Source organism: Brachyhypopomus gauderio, chromosome 10, assembly GCF_052324685.1.
Source record: "Brachyhypopomus gauderio isolate BG-103 chromosome 10, BGAUD_0.2, whole genome shotgun sequence".
Lineage (NCBI taxonomy): Eukaryota > Metazoa > Chordata > Actinopteri > Gymnotiformes > Hypopomidae > Brachyhypopomus > Brachyhypopomus gauderio.
In genome coordinates, this window is record NC_135220.1 from 5,350,348 (window position 1) to 5,372,422 (window position 22,075).

Here is a 22,075-nt window from a genome sequence, read left to right on the forward strand (position 1 = left end):
CGGCGATCCATCAATTTCCTCCGCTCTAGTGTGTCTGTCCATTGGCGGTCGAGATAAAGCCATAAGCGGCCGAAAATAAGATTTCATCTGTCTGTAGAAAGAGACGGCGATGGGGAATCGAGCGAGATCAAAGTGTCATTAAAGCTCAGAGACGCTCCATCAAACGGACAACCACATGCCCACAGCCACAACACCAACACTGTCTGGGGTTCTGTTCTTTGAACCGACCGGACATCGATAATCCTAGTCACTTCCTCGCTCACTTTAATGGGGAAACTGATATCATTGCGCGAACTACGGTTTGTAGATAGAACCCTCCAAGCAAACAGCTGACTCACGCACATCTCCGGGCTATATGTGAGACGCAGTAGATAACAGGGGTGGACATACCCGTCATCTCGTGTTTCTTATAACATAAGCTTCAACTAGCTTCAAGTAAATAGCTAAATAATAAATAGTTGGAAGCAAAAGGGGCCTAGAAGGTTAACGTGACTAACAGTGCCTGCGAGCTGTAGGACGCCCTTTGTATTTTGTCTTATAGGAAACGTTGCTGCTATAATAGTATCGAGTCATTTATGCTACGTTGGTTAACAGTAGGATTTTGCGTTATATTTATTAAAGATTTTTAGCAGGGAGTGCCCAAGAGGGGCAGAGTGGCTGCAAAATGCATTAGAAAGTTGAAAAGAGAAATGAAAATGTGCCATATTTGTCAATTGTGATTTTTTACCGCAATCGAAATTTGTGCTCTACATTTACCCATCTGTGCAGTTAGAACACACACACACGCACATACACTAGTGATTACTAGGGGGCTGTGGATCACACGTGCTCAGCGCCCGGGGAGCAGTTGGCGTTAGGTGCCTTGCTCAAGGGCACCTCAGTCATGGCCTCAGGCCTGGGAGTCGAACCCATGACCCTCCGGTCACAAGACCAGTTCCCTACCATCAGGCCATGACTGCTCCATGCGTTTGAAGCTTTTGACTGATGAGAAACCGTAATTCCTCTTATAATAGCAGGCCTAGTAACAGGAGGAAGAGCAGAAACCAATGATGATGATGGTGGTGGTGGTGGTGGTGGTGGTGATAGTGAAGGTAATTATGGTGTAAATGGTGATGAAGATGATATTTTGAAGATAGTTTGAGAACTGATTCATTATTTAATTGTTCAGTTTAATTATTAACCATTGTAAGTGGAGGCAGAAGACTGCAGTCAGATTAGAGTGAAACAGTAAGAGTGTGAGAACCATGTTTGCCTTGTCAGGCGTGTAAAAGTGTTTCCTCATACTATCCAAGCTCAGTAAGACAGCATGGAAAAAAGCCCAAAGAATCATCCATGCTGAGATGATGCAATGCACCACTTCTAGATAGGACAGCACACAAGACGCATTTATGGAGGTAAACTCATCAGAGAAACTGCATCTCCTACAGAACAGAAGTGGCTATCCTCACAGGGAGGCGTACAGAGGGGACGTGAGATACAGAGTTCCATAATGACTCTAGGAAAGATAGCAATGATGTGAGTGTAAGGATGAGTGGGAGAGGATGAGAGGGACAGCGTGAGAGAGAGGGAGAGAGAGAGAAGGAGAGTGGGAGAGAGAGAGGAAGGGGAGAGGAGTGAAAGAGGGAGAGAGGAGAGAGGGAGAGTGGAGAGGAGTGAAAGAGAAGGACAGAGGAAGAGAGGAGAGAGAAAGAGGGAGGGAGAGAAGGAGAGTGGAAAGAAGACAAGATAGAGATGCAGATGTCTTCTGTGAGTCATCAGGACATAATTACAATGTTGTGATAAAGAAGCTTCACATATATGTTCACCCTTCTGTTGGATGAGTGTCAGGCCTGTGAAGTGTACACACACACGCACGCACACACATATACACACACACACACACATATACACACGCACACAAACACACACACACACACACACACATGCACGCACGCACAGAAACATACACAAACACACACACACACACACACACACACACACACACACACACATGCACGCATGCACAGAAACATACACAAACACACACACACACACACACACATGCACGCACGCACGCATGCACAGAAACATACACAAACATACACACACACACACACACACGCACGCACACAAAAATACACACACACACACACAGTGTGGGTGTGTGGTGTATGGTCTTGCCTGTATCAGTGTCCAAGCTCGTAGCTCTTCCCTGCCTGTTCTCACTCACTGTCCGTCCTGGACCCATAACATCACCTGACATCACCATGGCTCCGCCCCTCCCAACCCTGTCTGTTGGTGTTTCTTCACTGTGATGCTCATTGTGAGGTGATGTTAAGAGTTCAGCACAACCTCTCACCAGCTTGGGACGCTGGAAGAACAAGGCAAAATGTAAGCTGTGTCCCCCACCTCAGATAAACACAAGCTCCACCCTCAGATAAGCACAAGCTCCACCCTCAGATAAACACAAGCTCCACCCTCAGATAAGCACAAGCTCCACCCTCAGATAAACACAAGCTCCACCCTCAGATAAGCACAAGCTCCACCCTCAGATAAACACAAGCTCCACCCTCAGATAAGCACAAGCTCCACCCTCAGATAAACACAAGCTCCACCCTCAGATAAGCACAAGCTCCACCCTCAGATAAACACAAGCTCCACCCTCAGATAAGCACAAGCTCCACCCTCAGATGAACACAAGCTCCACCCTCAGATGAACACAAGTTCATCCTCATATGAACACAAGCTCCTCCCTCATATGAACACAAGCTCCACCCTCAGATAAACACAAGTTCATCCTCATATGAACACAAGCTCCTCCCTCATATGAACACAAGCTCCTCCCTCATATGAACACAAGCTCCACCCTCAGATAAACACATGCTCCACCCTCAGATGAACACAAGCTCCACCCTCAGATAAACACATGCTCCACCCTCAGATGAACACAAGCTCCTCCCTCATATGAACACAAGCTCCACCCAGAGATAAACACAAGTTCATACTCATATGAATACAAGCTCCACCCTCAGATAAACACAAGTTCATCCTCAAATGAACACAAGCTCCTCCCTCATATGAACACAAGCTCCACCCTCAGATGAACACAAGCTCCACCCTCAGATACACAAGCTCCACCCTCAGATAAACACAAGCTCCACCCTTAGATAAACACAAGTTCATCCTCATATGAACACAAGCTTCTCCCTCATATGAACACAAGCTCCTCCCTCAGATGAACACAAGCTCCACCCTCAGATAAACACAAGCTCCACCCTCAGATAAACACAAGTTCATCCTCATATGAACACAAGCTCCTCCCTCAGATGAACACAAGCTCCACCCTCAGATAAACACAAGCTCCTCCCTCATATGAACACAAGCTCCACCCTCAGATAAACACATGCTCCACCCTCAGATGAACACAAGCTCCTCCCTCATATGAACACAAGCTCCACCCAGAGATAAACACAAGTTCATCCTCATATGAATACAAGCTCCACCCTCAGATAAACACAAGTTCATCCTCAAATGAACACAAGCTCCTCCCTCATATGAACACAAGCTCCACCCTCAGATGAACACAAGCTCCACATTCAGATAAACACAAGCTCCACCCTCAGATGAACACAAGCTCCACCCTCAGATGAACAAAAGCTCCACCCTCAGATAAACACAAGCTCCACCCTCAGATAAACACAAGCTCCTCCCTCATATGAACACAAGCTCCACCCTCAGATGAACACAAGCTCCACATTCAGATAAACAAAAGCTCCACCCTCAGATGAACACAAGCTCCACCCTCAGATACACAAGCTCCACCCTCAGATAAACACAAGTTCATCCTCATATGAACACAAGCTTCTCCCTCATATGAACACAAGCTCCTCCCTCAGATGAACACAAGCTCCACCCTCAGATAAACACAAGCTCCACCCTCAGATAAACACAAGTTCATCCTCATATGAACACAAGCTTCTCCCTCATATGAACACAAGCTCCTCCCTCAGATGAACACAAGCTCCACCCTCAGATAAACACAAGCTCCACCCTCAGATAAACAAGTTCTTCAGGAAGTTAAACCCTCACTTCTTCAATTCATAGAAGAGCATGTACAGCTTGGAAAGCTTTATAATGTTCTACACTAAAGCTGTTGAATTCCCAGATATAACAGGTTTCATATCAGTTTTTTTTTCTATATATATATTATTATTTATTTATTTATTTTTTTATGCCTTAAATTATAATAAATGTTTAAATTCTTGTATTACGGTATGTTCATGCACCTTAAGATTGCTGCTCAATTTCGTTGTACATGTGCAATGACAATAAAAGGTTTCTTATCTTATCTTTTCTTATCTTATATGAAAACCTTCAAACCTGCTACACCGGACTCACCTTCCCATCATGCTTTAGGGAACCAGGAAATCAGGGTGGGGTGGGGAGTGGAGGGGAGGGCGGGGCATCAGGGGTGTGAAATTCAAGCTCTTGCTCTCTTTCCCCCTCTTTCTCTCTCTCTCCTCTCTCTCTCTATTTGTCCATCGTTTTCTATCTCTCTATAGCTCAATCTCTCTATCCCTCTATAGCTCTCTCTGTCTATCTCTAGCTCTCTTTTTCCCTACCTCTATCTTCCTCTCTCTATACAAAAATGATATCTGCACGTTGCTAAGGAGACAGGGAGATTCATAAGCTACTGGAGATACGCGGTATAAACCAGTGAGGAGAGGATTAACAGAGGAGTTGCCAGAACCTTCCACTCTGCACCATTCAAACTCAATTATAGCTCATGACAGCTCAGCTAGAGCTCATAACAGATCCCAAAATGCTCCTTTTGAGGACAGTCATCAGGTATCGTTGTAATGAGGGAGCCCAGCTCATGAGCACAGTTCGTGATCTGCTGAGTGCAATTTTCTTGATAATTATGAACCTAATTAATGATCCTGTCACAGACACAAATACACATTCTCACTGACTCTGTTTCTATCACGTCACTTTAAATATAAAACAAGGAATAAACAAAGCTTTAGGAATGATTATACACACACATCTTTAAGGAATTTTTACACACACACATCTTTAAGGAATTACTACACACACTTCTTTAAGACTCCATGACTTGCCAGAGCAGACCATTACCAAACATACAATGATGCTGGACAATCTGGACTTTTATAACATGATATTATTATTATTATTATTATTATTATATTTAACTCTCACTCTGAAAATTTCACAAGATGGCTAACAGAGTGAACATGGTTAAGCCACACCCATCCACACTCATGCATTACTGACGGAGTTCATATGACATCATATCATGATAAGTTACATGAGATGAAATCAGTGTTCCACCAGACAACCAAGCGGAAGATGTGATGATCTTCCTGCTTAACCTTCAAGATTAAGGATGTGTCATATCCAGTGGTGAGACACTTTGATCCTAATAGTCACTGTATTCTGGTTGGCTGTAGAGAAGTTAGGAAACTCAAAGAAAAAGACCAGGGGTGCGATTGAGTTGTGTGTATCCACTACACACAAATAGTATCGGATACACAGTATACTATACTGTTGTTAATAGTGCGAGTTTTGCAGGTTAGTACTCAATATATTAACATGTTACTACTAACAGGTTTCATATCAGTTTCAGTAGTTTCATACTAACAGGAAGTGATGAAGTTTTACTATGCATGCATCTGCAAGCTTCGACCTGGCTGCTTTTGAAGTGTGTATTAAACAAAATAATAACTTGATATTCTTCCTCATTTACAGATATGGATACGGCAAATGCAGATATGGAGCAGAAACATGTACAGTTGTGTTTTCAATGCAGACCATGTAAACTATAGAGCAGGCGTACTCAACTAAATTTGTCCGCGGTCCAATTTTGGCAGATACCTGTGACCTGAGGTCTGGTGCGGCGGGGGTGGGGGGGGGGGGGGGGGGGGGGGGGGTTTGGCGAAGGTGAGTTGTTGAGCGGGGGTGGCGAACGTATCACTCGTGACGGAGTGTTTTTTCAATAGCCCTGAAATAAATGCTACGGTTTTGTTTTGGTCCGTATCCAGTTAATCAGGAATGAGATTGGGTCCAGACAGGATTGCGTTCGGGTCCGGATCTGGACCGCAGTCCGCCAGTTGAGTACCCCTGCTATAGAGCTATAGTGTCTATTTAATACACTGGTGGTGGGGGTGTCTGTAACAGGAGATTGGGGGAAAAGTGTCTGTAGCAGGGTGGGGTGAGTGTAGCAGGTGGGGTGAGTGTCTGTAGCAGGGTGGGGTGAGTGTCTGTAGCAGGTGGGGTGAGTGTAGCAGGGTGGGGTGAGTGTCTGTAGCAGGATGGGGTGAGTGTCTGTAGCAGGGTGGGGTGAGTGTCTGTAGCAAGATGGGGTGAGTGTCTGTAGCAGGGTGGGGTGAGTGTCTGTAGCAGGGTGGGGTGAGTGTCTGTAGCAGGATGGGGGTGAGTGTCTGTAGCAGGATGGGGGTGAGTGTCTGTAGCAGGGTGGGGTGAGTGTCTGTAGCAGGATGGGGGTGAGTGTAGCAGGGTGGGGTGAGTGTCTGTAGCAGGATGGGGTGAGTGTCTGTAGCAGGGTGGGGTGAGTGTCTGTAGCAGGGTGGGGTGAGTGTCTGTAGCAGGATGGGGGTGAGTGTAGCAGGGTGGGGTGAGTGTCTGTAGCAGGTGGGGTGAGTGTCTATAGCAGGATGGGGGTGAGTGTAGCAGGGTGGGGTGAGTGTCTGTAGCAAGATGGGGTGAGTGTCTGTAGCAGGGTGGGGTGAGTGTCTGTAGCAGGGTGAGGTGAGTGTCTGTAGCAGGGTGGGGTGAGTGTCTGTAGCAGGATGGGGGTGAGTGTCGGTAGCAGGTTGAGGTGAGTGTCTGTAGCAGGGTGGGGTGAGTGTCTGTAGCAGGGTGAGGTGAGTGTCTGTAGCAGGGTGGGGTGAGTGTCTGTAGCAGGATGGGGGTGAGTGTCTGTAGCAGGATGGGGTGAATGTCTGTAGCAGGATGGGGGTGAGTGTCGGTAGCAGGGTGGGGTGAGTGTCTGTAGCAGGGTGGGGTGAGTGTCTGTAGCAGGGTGAGGTGAGTGTCTGTAGCAGGGTGAGGTGAGTGTCTGTAGCAGGGTGGGGTGAGTGTCTGTAGCAGGGTGAGGTGAGTGTCTGTAGCAGGGTGAGGTGAGTGTCTGTAGCAGGGTGGGGTGAGTGTCTGTAGCAGGGTGAGGTGAGTGTCTGTAGCAGGGTGAGGTGAGTGTCTGTAGCAGGGTGGGGTGAGTGTCTGTAGCAGGTTGAGGTGAGTATAAACTGTAGAGCTATAGTGTCTATTCAATACACTGGTGGTGGTGGGGGGTGTCTGTAACAGTAAGTTGGGAGAAAGTGTCTGTAGCAGGTTGAGGTGAGTGTCTGTAGCAGGGTGGGGTGAGTGTCTGTAGCAGGGTGAGGTGAGTGTCTGTAGCAGGGTGGGGTGAGTGTCTGTAGCAGGGTGAGGTGAGTGTCTGTAGCAGGGTGGGGTGAGTGTCTGTACTGCCAGATTAAGCATTGCTTCCATTCTAAAGATTAAAGTGCATGTGTTCATTGATCTCCAGCAGGTCCAGCTCTGAGTCAAGCCCGGAAGTTGTAGTCCTGCAGGGGCAGTTGACGTCCTGCAGGGGCAGTTGACGTCCTGCAGGGGCAGTTGAAGTCCTGCAGGGGCAGTTGAAGTCCTGCAGGAGCTGGGTCCTGAGAAGCAGGGGTTTAGTCAACACACATCTACACACCCTCTAAGACTCTACTGTATCTACATCACATGCACCACAAATCATTGTCATTTATGTTGGTGTGCTGTGAACTGAACTTCTCAAAGAGAGTTGATGTAGGCCTGATGGTGTAGAGTGCTGTATCATTAATGTGTTAATACGATGGTCCAGTCTCAGCTCCTGCAGGATTGACCATGAGCATGTCATGATCTGTATAGGACTTTTGGACAGTTCAGTGTGTGTAAAAAACATTCTGCACATGTCTGCACGAGTGAGAGAAAACACATAATGTAAGACAACACACATACAGTAAGAGGACACATAATGTAAGACAACACACACAATTGTAGAGGACACACATAATGTAAGAGGACACATAATGTAAGAGAACACACATATTGTAAGACAACAAACATAATGTAAGAGGACACACATAATGCAATATTGGGGATTGTTATGTGAACACATATTATCTTTTGTGTTCTGATGTGGTGGTATTCAGGAAAACTGTGTGTCTGTGTGAGCGTGCGTATAAGCAGTAAGCTCCTCTCAAAGATCTACAGGCTACAGTAATGCTAAAAGCACCCACAACATTCACCTGCTGCCTCCAGATATCTCCAGCTCCCTGCTCCCTCACACTCTGTCTCTGCACCGCACACACACACACACACTCCAGCCATACCTCATCCTAACGCTCATTGAGAAGGCTATCTGCAATGTTCACTCAGCGAAGTTCCAGTGAGTGCTTGGTTTGGTGTGTCTACAGCACACAGGACTGAGAGACAGGCCTCAGCACACCACCCACAGATCTGCTCACCAGCCCAGATCAGTCGGCATGGTGATACACAGGGAGGGGAGGGGAGGGAGGGGAAGAATACTCTTGTTGTCATGGTGCTTTTGGAAAACCGCCGATTATGACCCCGAGGCATACAGCGACCCCATCAAGCAATGTCATTATAATGAACCTAAAATGTCATTAAATCACCAAGTAAACAAAACATTACATGCATCCAACAGGTCAAAGCCGTCCCTCTAAACTCTTCCCAAGGTGTTTCAGAGGCTGCGTACCTTAACGGGTTCACGCAGAAAGAGATCTTGTTCTGATACCAGTGACACCAACTGTAAGACATCAGATAAGAAATGCAAGAGCAATTTGTCAGCTGGTTTACCTCTTTAACATAATGGCTCCATGTTCTTAGAGTCAAAAAAATATATTGTTTACCAAATGAAATGACAAATTACCAACAGAAAAGTGCCACTCTGACAGATGACAGTGCCAGTCAGCCTCCGCTAGATGAAAGGACATATCTGAGTGTCTGCAGAACCTTCAGAGGCAGCTTTAGTCTCATTACAAAACCACAGGTCCTGCACTGAATTCTGGCTGGCATGACAGATGTTAGCTTGTTTGCTTTTAAAGAAATTAATGATTGTCAGTAGTCCATATTTTTAGTACAAATTAAAACAGGTGACACAAGAAGGCTTTAAATGAATCACGCTAATAAATGAACGAAACACTAACAGACCGCAGGGACCCACACTGTCAGCAGGGACACTTATGTTTTAAGGTGCATTTTATATGCACATAAATACACCCTGATAAACGAATCCACTACGTCACTAGCCCTCTGCCTTAGAAGAGCAGACATGGACAGACATTACAGGAAGGACTCTGATGGTTAGAGTGTGCTAATTCAGCATCAGTCATAGCAGAGAGCGCTGGCGAAGATACCCAGCTGCAGTGAAGTTAAAATCAACAGTCCACCCATCCCCCCACAGTTACCACAGTAACCACAGCCAAAAATAGCAACCCAATGCAGGGGGGCTGTTCAACATCACATTCCCCTTGGTGAAAGGTGCTATTTTTATCCACTGCTGGTGAGATGCATGCGTGAGACACACAGACACGGTGCTTGGCCATCCAATTAACGTCACCAGAATAAAAGGGTTGGTGTTAGGGTTAGTGCTTGACTTGGCCATTACACGGACACACGGCGGTGCAGAGGGCTAGCGGGGTGAACCCAAACCCAGTCCACTGGTTCTGCACTGCTGCTCTGGGGCGGCCCGGTGCTGTTTGTGCCCTCGAGAGGGGAAGAGGGGCAGCTAATTGCTCTGCAATACTCTGCATTTACCTCAGATGAAGCACAGATTTGATAATATGCAGGTTGTCTGGTAGGATATTGAGCAAATAACATATGAACTATCTTGCAAGGGATTGGCTAAATCAGCACCATGGAAACTGTGCCATTCAGTCTCACTGGTTTGTCAGTAGAAGGGGTCATGAGAAGACCAGCACCATGATCAGCCAAACGCTGGCAAGCGTTCAGAGCATTAGTACAGTCCCACAGCTTTAGGAACACTTGGCTGTCAGCCAGCTCCATTAGTATCTCTTTCTCCTGTCCAAATCCAGACATTAGCAATTTATTATTAACGTTACAAAAACAATTGTCTGCTTTCTGTAGTGGTGGTCAATTGTTCATTGTCTGAGCAGAAGTGAGTGATGAGGTCATCCAGTGGTTATACCCACCGTGACGACCACAACTTTGCAAAAGTGAAGCTTCAGATTTGAATGGTAAGAACTGCAGTTTCTGTGACTCATTCATTGTAAACGTGGAAAAGTGGACAGTGAGTGTAAGTTATGGCCCTTCAAAATGGACGTAGCATGACAACACCCAGAAATCCCTGAAGAATCTGGATAGCTCAAAAAAACAGAAGACAGAGAAAAGCACATCAGGTCTTATATGGGCTTGATGATATCATAATTTTGATGATATCAGTGTCCCGTGTGTCCAGCCTTAACTGACAGGGAACCAGGTGAGGCACTCAGTGTACTAACAGCATGTGCAGATCAGCCTTAGTGTGCCAGGTTAGAGCCTCCAATCAATGACTAAAACCTACTAAAACCTGCACACATCTGATCAAGCCTTCAGGACAGAAGACCTGCATGAGCCACATGACATAAGCAGGACTCTGAGAGGGCCCCTACCACTACTCACAGTGTCCTGTCAATGGTAGCAAGACAGGACAACGTGTGAGACTTTCTATCAGTTTTCAGACCACTGAGCAAATAAGACCTACTGCCAACCACAGAACTGAGGACTGTCACATTTACAGGACTGTGACTAAGGCCTTTTACATTTACAGGACTTTGAGAAAGGTCTACTACATTTACAGGACTCTGAGTAAGGCCTGCTATCAGTTTCCACCATCACCTGTCTGAATCCTCAGTGAAAAACATTTTTCTAAAAAAAAAAAAAACATTCTGCATATTCTACTAGTATTTTTGTGAATTTTGTCTCAAATGTGTCTCTAATGCACAAAAATGCAGAAAATATAGCTCTTACAGAACGTTACTTTGTATATAATTGTAATATACCAGATTCAAATATACAAATGCAAGAGTTAAAACAGTTCAGTGACACTATGTCCTCTGGTAACTGTGTGCGTTAAGAATGAAAATAATAAAACACCCACTGATAGTTTTGTTGTATGGGTAATATGCCTATTCATTCTGCGCCGTAATCAGGTACCGTAGTGATCACCTGAGGTGGACATGCATCACTATCTACAGCATACAGAGAAGTGCAGAGGAGTAAATAGACCCAGGGGAGTGGGAGGCCTTACACGTAATGGTTATATAGTGGACCGCTTGTCTTACGTTGATCATTAGCAACATTAAACCGTTGTGAAACAGCTACGCCGTCTCTTTTTACACTGCTTGCATGTTCGTCAAATATTTTGGCTAAAGGGTGGCAGGGCAGAATTGTTTTACAATACCCAGGAAATATGTTTTCTGAGAATAATGTTTGAATTCCCCACGCAGTTATAAAAAAAATCAATACTTTTATCTCGGTAGAAAAAAATTAATATTCCGAATGTCGATAATTCAAATGACTTACTGAAAGACATTATAACTGCTATTATGCCTTTCGGTAAATCATTTGAATTATCAACATAAAACACCTGGGCTGCAAGAGGAGAGATTACGTTACTTATTAATTCATGTCGTACCGTTACTGGCCCATTTCCAAGTGTAATCCGCATATCTTTATTATTTTACACTCGAATATGGATCGTAGCCGGGCCTCGTGGCATAAGCGCCTGACTGTGGTGCTGGGCATTTATTAGAGGTCGTTACACCACCAGGAAGGAAATGCAAACTGCTTTACGTGGGACTCCTGCTGAGATTACACAAACATTTTCGGGATTATGAGGACGTGATCTGGGCTCTGCGTCCCTAATCCGCCCACGCAGCCCAACACTAACGTTAGATCGCAGGTGGACGGGGGGGAAATCTAGTTTTATTTTGGAATTAGTGGTCGGGATTACGGTCAGTGTGGCTGTCGCTGCTTCACGTAGCCGGTTAGCTCGCGCGCTACCGGCGGGCCCACGTAGGCTCGCGCCGCACTCTCCCCGCGCGCCACGCGCCGATGGCGGTGCTCCGGGACCGCGCTTAACCTCCCCGGTTAACTGCACGCGTTTGGACCGAGCTCTGTGCGTTTGAGGATGGAGGATGACTTGGTGTGCGAGTACGACTCCACCTGGGACACCGAGAGCGACGGAGACGAACCGGGAGGAAACGGCGCGCGGCGCTCGAGCCAGGACAAGAACAAGAAAGCGAGGGCTGGATTTGTACGTGCCGCCGGTCCGAACCTCACGGAGCGCTCCCGTTATTGGCTCGGGCTCTCGTTATGAGTTAGATGGTGGAGAGGTTCTTGTCCCGAGTGTTTAGTGTAGTTTAGTGCAGATACTGCAGCACCGGCGAGCTCGCGGGCTAACGTGGCGCCGCTTCCGCTGCAGCGCGGTACCGGAGCCGCTGACCCACCGGCTGCACCGTCACGTGGCTCGATTATCAGACGCTTAGCTCGGGTGAAGAAACAATAGTCCAATAAACCAAATCCTGAGATGCTTTTAGATGTTCCTAGCATCGCAGGGTTTGGGCTAACCAGCTAACACGCGGACCTGGCTAGCGCGGACGGTACCAGCTTCCGTTTGAACGGAACATCTCGGAGCGTTTGGCAATCGGGGGGGGCAAATACCGTTTTGGTTTCATGGGAGAATTATTTTTTGCATTCCCATTTTACAGATTAGATATTTTCGTCTCCCCGACGGCACTAAAAACAAGTGTGACGGCGACACTTCCAGCCCGACGTGAACGTCAGCGGTTCCGTCCTCCGTTTCTGGAGCAGAATTGTAGTGTGTGGGGTCGTGAGTCCCGTTTGGCGTTTGGTTCAGTACATGACCAAAGATGTCTCATTCTCTGACATCAGGTATACTGGAAGAATAGGCCAGTGGATTGTAAACGTCTCGGTGCAGTCATGCTATGGGGTGGATGTAACCGTCCGGGGTGGTGGGGTTGTGGTTGAATTTACTGCAGTGTAATGTGTGATGATACAGACCCGGTGCATTCACATGCCAGTGTGCTGCTTTACTTACACACGAGGGAACGCTTCCATCACCTGTGTTGCATACATTTATTCTTATTAAAGTTGATGAGCGTACACATCCAAAAGACATGAAGGTTGGACTAAAAGACAAAAGTAGCTGTCCTGGTGAGCAGGAGCGGTTTACGTTCCTCGTGTCCTTTTCTGCCCCCTGTAGAAGGGAAAAGCAGTAAAATCTGGGGCAGCAGACAGACTGCGGGGTGTTGGGCAGACAGGAGGCTCTTGGTCGTGCTGAACGAGGAAGGACACAAGATCCTCCTTCCAGTCATTACCAGATATTAGACCAAATTAATACTGATTCTGAAGTCTAACATACACATTCAGTATTACTTCAGAGCATTATCATATCTTAGATGATGCATGAATGTGATTTAGTTGTTATTGAATCTGGTAGTTTTATTTCTAAGCGTTGTTTGTTTATATGTTTTTGTTTTGTTTTTCCTTTTGGGTAATTCCCGCTGTGATTGTTAACTGATCTCTCCTAACTGGTTTCTTCCTTTTTCCTCAGTGGTCCAATTCATCATCCAGAAATCTTCGTGCAGCCAAAGACATGCAAAACTACAGACACGGATATCCAGTAAGTCACCATGTCTGTGGGGGATTACAGACACAGCTATCTAGTAAGTCACCATGTCTGTGGGGGATTACAGACACAGCTATCTAGTAAGTCACCATGTCTGTGGGGGATTACAGACACAGCTATCTAGTAAGTCACCATGTCTGTAGGGGATTACAGACACAGCTATCTAGTAAGTCACCATGTCTGTAGGGGATTACAGACACAGCTATCTAGTAAGTCACCATGTCTGTGGGGGATTACAGACACAGCTATCTAGTAAGTCACCATGTCTGTGGGGGATTACAGACACAGCTATCTAGTAAGTCACCATGTCTGTGGGGGATTACAGACACAGCTATCTAGTAAGTCACCATGTCTGTGGGGGATTACAGACACAGCTATCTAGTATGTCACCATGTCTGTGGGGGATTACAGACACAGCTATCTAATAAGTCACCATGTCTGTAGGGGATTACAGACACAGCTATCTAGTAAGTCACCATGTCTGTGGGGGATTACAGACACAGCTATCTAGTAAGTCACCATGTCTGTAGGGGATTACAGACACAGCTATCCAGTAAGTCACCATGTCTGTGGGGGATTACAGACACAGCTATCTAGTAAGTCACCATGTCTGTAGGGGATTACAGACACAGCTATCCAGTAAGTCACCATGTCTGTAGGGGATTACAGACACAGCTATCTAGTAAGTCACCATGTCTGTAGGGGATTACAGACACAGCTATCTAGTAAGTAGCCATGACTGTAGGGGATTACAGACACGGATATCTAGTAAGTCACCATGTCTGTAGGGGATTACAGACACAGCTATCCAGTAAGTCACCATGTCTGTGGGGGATTACAGACACAGCTATCTAGTAAGTCACCATGTCTGTAGGGGATTACAGACACAGCTATCCAGTAAGTCACCATGTCTGTAGGGGATTACAGACACAGCTATCTAGTAAGTCACCATGTCTGTAGGGGATTACAGACACAGCTATCTAGTAAGTAGCCATGACTGTAGGGGATTACAGACACAGCTATCTAGTAAGTCACCATGTCTGTAGGGGATTACAGACACAGCTATCTAGTAAGTCACCATGTCTGTAGGGGATTACAGACACAGCTATCCAGTAAGTCACCATGTCTGTAGGGGATTACAGACACAGCTATCTAGTAAGTCACCATGTCTGTAGGGGATTACAGACACGGATATCTAGTAAGTCACCATGTCTGTAGGGGATTACAGACACGGATATCTAGTAAGTCACCATGTCTGTAGGGGATTACAGACACAGCTATCTAGTAAGTCACCATGTCTGTAGGGGATTACAGACACAGCTATCTAGTAAGTCACCATGTCTGTAGGGGATTACAGACACAGCTATCTAGTAAGTCACCATGTCTGTAGGGGATTACAGACACAGCTATCTAGTAAGTCACCATGTCTGTAGGGGATTACAGACACAGCTATCTAGTAAGTCACCATGTCTGTAGGGGATTACAGACACAGCTATCTAGTAAGTCACCATGTCTGTAGGGGATTACAGACACAGCTATCTAGTAAGTCACCATGTCTGTAGGGGATTACAGACACAGCTATCTAGTAAGTCACCATGTCTGTAGGGGATTACAGACACAGCTATCTAGTAAGTCACCATGTCTGTAGGGGATTACAGACACAGCTATCTAGTAAGTCACCATGTCTGTGGGGGATTACAGACACAGCTATCTAATAAGTCACCATGTCTGTGGGGGATTACAGACACAGCTATCTAGTAAGTCACCATGTCTGTGGGGGATTACAGACACAGCTATCTAGTAAGTCACCATGTCTGTAGGGGATTACAGACACAGCTATCCAGTAAGTAACCATGTCTGTAGGGGATTACAGACACAGCTATCTAGTAAGTCACCATGTCTGTAGGGGATTACAGACACAGCTATCTAGTAAGTCACCATGTCTGTAGGGGATTACAGACACAGCTATCTAGTAAGTAGCCATGACTGTAGGGGATTACAGACACAGCTATCTAGTAAGTCACCATGTCTGTAGGGGATTACAGACACAGCTATCTAGTAAGTCACCATGTCTGTAGGGGATTACAGACACAGCTATCTAGTAAGTCACCATGTCTGTAGGGGATTACAGACACAGCTATCTAGTAAGTAGCCATGACTGTAGGGGATTACAGACACAGCTATCTAGTAAGTCACCATGTCTGTAGGGGATTACAGACACAGCTATCTAGTAAGTCACCATGTCTGTAGGGGATTACAGACACAGCTATCCAGTAAGTCACCATGTCTGTAGGGGATTACAGACACAGCTATCTAGTAAGTCACCATGTCTGTAGGGGATTACAGACACGGATATCTAGTAAGTCACCATGTCTGTAGGGGATTACAGACACGGATATCTAGTAAGTCACCATGTCTGTAGGGGATTACAGACACAGCTATCTAGTAAGTCACCATGTCTGTAGGGGATTACAGACACAGCTATCTAGTAAGTCACCATGTCTGTAGGGGATTACAGACACAGCTATCTAGTAAGTCACCATGTCTGTAGGGGATTACAGACACAGCTATCTAGTAAGTCACCATGTCTGTATGGGATTACAGACACAGCTATCTAGTAAGTCACCATGTCTGTAGGGGATTACAGACACAGCTATCTAGTAAGTCACCATGTCTGTAGGGGATTACAGACACAGCTATCTAGTAAGTCACCATGTCTGTAGGGGATTACAGACACAGCTATCTAGTAAGTCACCATGTCTGTAGGGGATTACAGACACGGCTATCCAGTAAGTCACCATGTGTGTAGGGAACTACAGACATGGATATCCAGTAAGTCCCTATGTCTGTAGGGGATTACAGACATGGCTATCTAGTAAGTTACCGTGTCTGTAAGGTACGCTAATCCAGCTCAGCCAGTCTGGTCTTTTTTGAAGGAGAACTGTTGTTTGCTGTTCTTTTTGAAGGTCAACTTTTTTACTTGTCTTTTTAAAGGTGATCTGGTTTCTGAGTTCTGTTTGTATACTTTGCCCTCAGAATCTCACTGACGAGGAATGCCCAGAGGAACGAATGCCTAATTTGAAATTCTACTTAAATGAAATCAAGTCCTCTCCCGACGGTATGTCTGCTGTTAGGGTTGTAGCCTCTGGTTTCAGACACAGGCCTGTTCGGACGCCAGCTCACAGCCTGCACTTTTGGGTTTCAGATGTATCGATTGAGACATTTCACAGTGAGTGGAGAACGGACTACAAGAGGCTGGAACGGGTGCACTCCTACATTCAGTGGTGAGACAAGTTGTGTGTGTGTTTTGCAAGGCACTGACCAGAGATGGATTGAAAAGAGTTTCAAAATAAAAGTCTGTGGTTCCCACTGCCTGGTCCAGCATTTACCCCAAACTTGCAGACTGGTACTGAACTCAAATGCATATTTCAATTCCAATATTTGAATTTGTGAGATTTTCACAGCTGTGTGGTGTGCTGTATTTTTTTTTTTATCCCACCTTACTGGTTGTATCATTTCTTGTTTAGAACTTCTGTTTTCGTTATCAGCAAAAGTCCATGGTGATGTTACAAATGTGGAGATGGCTTATAGACTCACACTACATTAACACTGTTCTCATGGTAACTACTTTTGCATCACACAGGCTGTTCCCTCTGCGTGAGCCTGGGGTCAATTACATGGCTACAGAACTCACCAAGAAGGAGATCCAGGTGAGAATTTGAACTTTGCTGAACACCTTCCCAAACACTTCCAACATTCAGATGCCTGGTGTTAAAGTCCAGCATGAATTCGAACCTGAACATCTTTGTGAGTCTCCAGCCATAAGGATTGCACAGATGTGAGGTTCTGTGAGGTTTGTGTCAGATCCTTGAACAATGGGAGGGGGTTAATAGTATGGACTGTGTGTATTCAGGTTGTGTGTGTGTGTGTGTGTGTGTGTGTGTGTGTGTGTGTGTGTGTGTACGCGCATGCGCGATACTTTTCTTGTGTCCGTGTCGATTTTGTGATTTTTCCATGTTTGTCTGCAGGCGTTCCGTGATAGTGACGAGGCCAGAACACGACTGGTGGACTCGTATGACCTCATGTTGGGGTTCTACGGCGTCCAGCTGCTGAGCCGTGACACTGGGGAGGTCAAGCGTGCGGAGAACTGGAGAGAGCGCTTCGCCAACCTGGAGCGGTGAGTCGCACGCCACTCCCGGCCTGGTACCGCTCTCCCTGGACCACACGTCTCATTTACACAGAATGATGGGATACGTTTATACCAGCCAGGAAGAAAAAGCTCCTCGCATGCTGGTTTAGCTGTACATGTTATCTGCTACTGCAGATGTGTGATGAGATTAACTGATTTTCCTGTTCTGGTGTTGTTGGGCAGGAATATGCACAACAACCTGCGGATCACCCGGATGCTGAAGTGTTTGGGCGAGCTGGGATTCGAGCACTTCCAGCCGCCACTGGTGCGTTTCTTCCTGGAGGAGACGCTGGTCCGGAAGAACCTGAGTAGCGTGAAGCGTAGTGTCCTCGACTACTTCCTGTTTGCCGTGCGAGACAAGCGAGAACGCAGGAAGTTGATCCGCTACGCCTTCCAGCACTTCGAGCCAAAAGACAAGTTCGTGTGGTGCCCCAGGAGAGTGCAAAAACGCTTCAAGAAGAAGGCGGAGAAGAAGCAGGACTCCTCCGTGGGTAACGGGCAAGCGGCCATGACGGACGAGGGCCGGCCGCACGTTATGGAGAGAGACGGCAAGAGCGTTGAGCCCCAAAAAGAGAGTGATGACGACCCCATGAGTGTCGACTTAGAAAAACAGCTTGAAGGCACCTCGGTGGATCCTGAACCAAACCTGGTGGGTTCTCCTGTGGATCCGGTGACACTCAACAACAGCACTAGTGTTGACAATGGAGAGATGGAACACTCCAGTAGTACTGAATCCAGTATGGCTAAAAACCAGGATGGGAATGAAGAGGAGAACAAGACCAGTCAGACGGCGCCAGACAAAGACCCAGCTGACCTCCAGTCGGTGGTGCCGCTCGGCCCGGGGGAAGACTCCACCGAGACCAAGGGGCACGGCGGGCCAGAGAGCGACCGTTCGCCGAACCTTTCCAGCACGCCAGACGAGAGCGTGAACGTGACGGACAACAACGTGGCGTCAGTGCAGGCTGCGGTGGAGAGCCCCAAACACGTCCCGCCCTGCTCCTCACAAAGCCAACGGGCAGAAACGCTCCCCAGGACCGAGGCGGCTGGCGTGGTAGCTCTTCCTGACCATGCAGAGACTTCCGGGGTGAGTGGTGGCTCGCCGCAGGGCCATGGGGAGGTGGTCTCGGACAAGCACAGCGGCGGTGGCGATGGCGTGGAGCTCATGGACACGGAGCCGAGCACAGCAGGAAGAGGAAGTCCGTAAGAGCGTGGCAGAACTGAGCAGCCTGTGGACGAGGCCGTATGAGTAAACGTCTGCAGATGAACACCAGTGAGGGAGCGAAAAATGTGATCATGTGCCGAAATATGCACAAACAAAATAAAAGTACATTCTTGGGTGGGAGAATTTAGCTGTTTTGTTTGTTTGTTTTTTGTATGTTTTAGATGTAAACATCACCATCCTAAAGGGTACGTGTGGTCCTAACATTTCTGCTTGCCCCTCTTTACAATCCACCACCTTTGAGTCATTAAATTATTTTGGTGAGGAACATTAACGTGGTCTGGATCCTCAGTGTCGTGTTGTCTTTGGGAACTTCATCCATGATGCTTGATGACCTCTGACCTGGCCAACTCTGACAGAGCAGGCGCAGTTTGATAAGGGGATTTTTTTTCTTTTTTTTTTTTCCTTTTTTTTTTTTTTTTACCGTTGGATCAGGTGTTTTCATATGAAACAGAAGTGCTCACATTTACTGTGTGGGAAGATCAGTCTAGTATAATTTCTGTGAAAGACCAATGAGACTCAACTCTGTTTATGGAGTGTGTGCACAGAATGTGTCTTTATCCAGATTAGTGAGTGTAAATCAAACAGGAAGTTCTCCAAAGCCTGTGAAAGCAGACTGGTGAGCTCGTTCTGCTGAATACGAGAGAGAAGCCAGGACTCCTCACTGCTGTCACAGAAGGACCACCACCTGCACCTCGCCACGCTTTCGTTTGCACTGAAATACAAATATACCATAGTATACTATATTACACCAGAAAATGAAGACTATAAGGCTGAGTTTGTCAGACCCGTATAGAGTCTAAGCTCAGACTAGAAAGGATTTCCTACTTCACCCTTTATGCTCTTCCTCTTTACGAAAGTTGGCTTCCCACACCAAAGATGAGCCCTAAACTAAGACTGAAATGAAGTCTTGGTGACTCGCATGACTGGTTTGTCCAAGACTACACTAACTGTCCTTTAGACATCCAGCTTGGGTGATTTAATGGTGGATTAAATAATTTTAATGGACATATTGGGTGATTTAATGGCTCAGTGTACACATTGCTGATTACCGTTGTTAGGGGGGTTAGTTTAGCTGTGTTGGTGTAGCTGGTGTACACACCAAACCCCTGGGCTTGGTTTACATGGTGGATCCGCACTGGAAACGCTTTGTAGCTGTGGCTTTGTCATAATCGGGTCTGGGAACCTGGTGGTTCGCCTGCTTCTTGGCGTTTTTGGGTCCGTGGTCAGTGGGGTTTCTTGTCCGTTGTTCAGAACCAGGTTCTCACCAGACTGTCTTTTGGTTTTCTGCTTTCTTGTTTTTCATCTCTGGGCCCTTGTTCAGTTCTGTCCGATGCCTTTTGGACCCACTGGTCACCGATATGTCTGCTCCAGTTCTTCCTGCCAGTTTAAACACATCACGCACCTCAGATAGATTCAGTGACTGCTCCTGCACAGCACCGGTCTGTTTTTCGCCGTCATTTTGGTCGCTCATGTAAGACGCCAGTATGTTGGATATACTGTGCTGGACTGGGCAGTCTGCTAAATGCAGTATGAAGGTGTTCAGGCTTTTGTGCTCTCTCAACTTTAATGCACTGCTTAAACGAAAAGTGTCTTATAATGGGCAGAGTTGTGCCACGAAGGAACTGGTTTGATTGTATGAATTCGTTTTGCTTTTTCTTTCCTAGCAAGATGCTTGTGACTGAATGTTTTGTGACCAGCTACCAAGTCACATAATAAATGAAGACTCTGAAGAGCCATGCTCAGTATTATTTTGTTGTGTTGTGTTTTCTAATGTTATATACTCATGGAGATGTGATGAGTGTTTTGTTGGCTGTGCTGGGTCACCTGTGTTCCAATCCCTTTCCCCACCAATCCAGTTCAATAATTCACTGAAAAAACTTGAATTTAGCTACGTAGAAGAGGATGTGTGGTGTGTGCTGGTTCTTTGGTGTGTCTCAGTGTTTTACAGATGTGTAATGTTGAGGGCTGTTTGTGTTTTCAATAGCTAGTACCTAATCGTTTAACTTGAGGCATTTTTGAAGACTCCATATCTAATCTTGGTCTGCTTTGTCTGTTAAACAGTTGCATATTTCTCTCAAATAAGAAAATAAACAAATAAATAAGAGATTTGGAAGTTTCTGAAGTGATTTGGTCAGTTAAAATTGAAACCTGAGAGCAGATCCCTGGGTTGGGTGACGGATCTGTCGGCATTGCAGGTTGTAAAGTTACTTTGTCAGATAATTTTTCAGATTAGATTAAATCTACTGTGATTGTGAAAAGTACAAGGTCACTGAAATAAAACCACTGCGTAGTTCTGGTCACGCAGGCAGAGCAGGTGCTAAAGGTCATGGGTTAATTTCCCAGGGAATGCTGGGAAATGCAGTCCCAAATTTACGCTGCTTCGTGTGTTTCAGATGAATAACCAGATGTGAAAACACCAATGTACACAGAACAGGAAGGTAGTGAATAACGGCGCATGGTAAATCAAAGCAACCCAACCCTAACCCTAACCCACGTGAATGGGGTCAGTGGTACTAACGTGTACAGACATCGCGGATTATCTGGTTAAATGCAGTTAAACGTACGTGCTGGTGCTCAGAAGCGCTTAACGTTTGCTGGCAATACTGCTGTCGTTTAAGCATCACTACACAATGATGAGTAAACTAATATCGATACTTGAATCATTTTATTAGGTTGCTGGCCAGATCAGTTACCATCTCTGGTCACTGTAGCAAGTGTTATAAGCCGACATATAGCCTATAATCGTTTATTTAATGGCTTCGTACTAAATTATAACTGACTGAAGTAAGGTAGAAAGTAAGGTTGGCCTACGTGACACTGCTTTCACGCGCTGTTCAGATGTCACCCGTTATACGCGCACAAATCTGTGTGGATACATTACAGTGATGAGCGACGCACGTTCCCACAAATGGGTTTCGTGCTGCTGGATCGCCGTTCCTGTAAT

At 46.2% G+C, this 22,075-nt stretch overlaps 1 protein-coding gene across 3 annotated transcripts; it reads left to right on the plus strand.

Annotated features, from left to right (window-relative positions):
* The first annotated feature begins 11,733 nt into the window (after positions 1-11,733).
* Positions 11,734-21,233, plus strand: ogfr (opioid growth factor receptor). Of its 3 annotated transcripts, none has more exons than XM_077018936.1 (7): positions 11,734-12,325; positions 13,646-13,714; positions 16,757-16,838; positions 16,926-17,004; positions 17,364-17,430; positions 17,749-17,897; positions 18,093-21,233. In XM_077018936.1, exons 1-7 carry the CDS (start codon positions 12,200-12,202, stop codon positions 19,111-19,113), a joined length of 1,593 nt encoding a protein of 530 aa, XP_076875051.1. In that variant the 5' UTR covers positions 11,734-12,199; the 3' UTR covers positions 19,114-21,233. The 3 variants fall into 3 exon arrangements, with proteins under 3 accessions (XP_076875051.1, XP_076875053.1, XP_076875054.1); XM_077018938.1 differs by lacking the exon at positions 11,734-12,325 and adding an exon at positions 12,361-12,963; XM_077018939.1 differs by lacking the exon at positions 11,734-12,325 and adding an exon at positions 12,999-13,245.
* Positions 21,234-22,075: the final 842 nt, after the last annotated feature.

Coding starts and splice junctions, on each gene's coding strand:
- ogfr (XM_077018936.1), top strand. CDS start 12,200: ATGGAGGATGACTTGGTGTGCGAGTACGACTCCACCTGGGACACCGAG. Junction 12,326..13,645: donor AGAAAGCGAGGGCTGGATTT/GTACGTGCCGCC, acceptor CTTTTTCCTCAG/TGGTCCAATTCATCATCCAG. Junction 16,839..16,925: donor AATCAAGTCCTCTCCCGACG/GTATGTCTGCTG, acceptor TTTGGGTTTCAG/ATGTATCGATTGAGACATTT.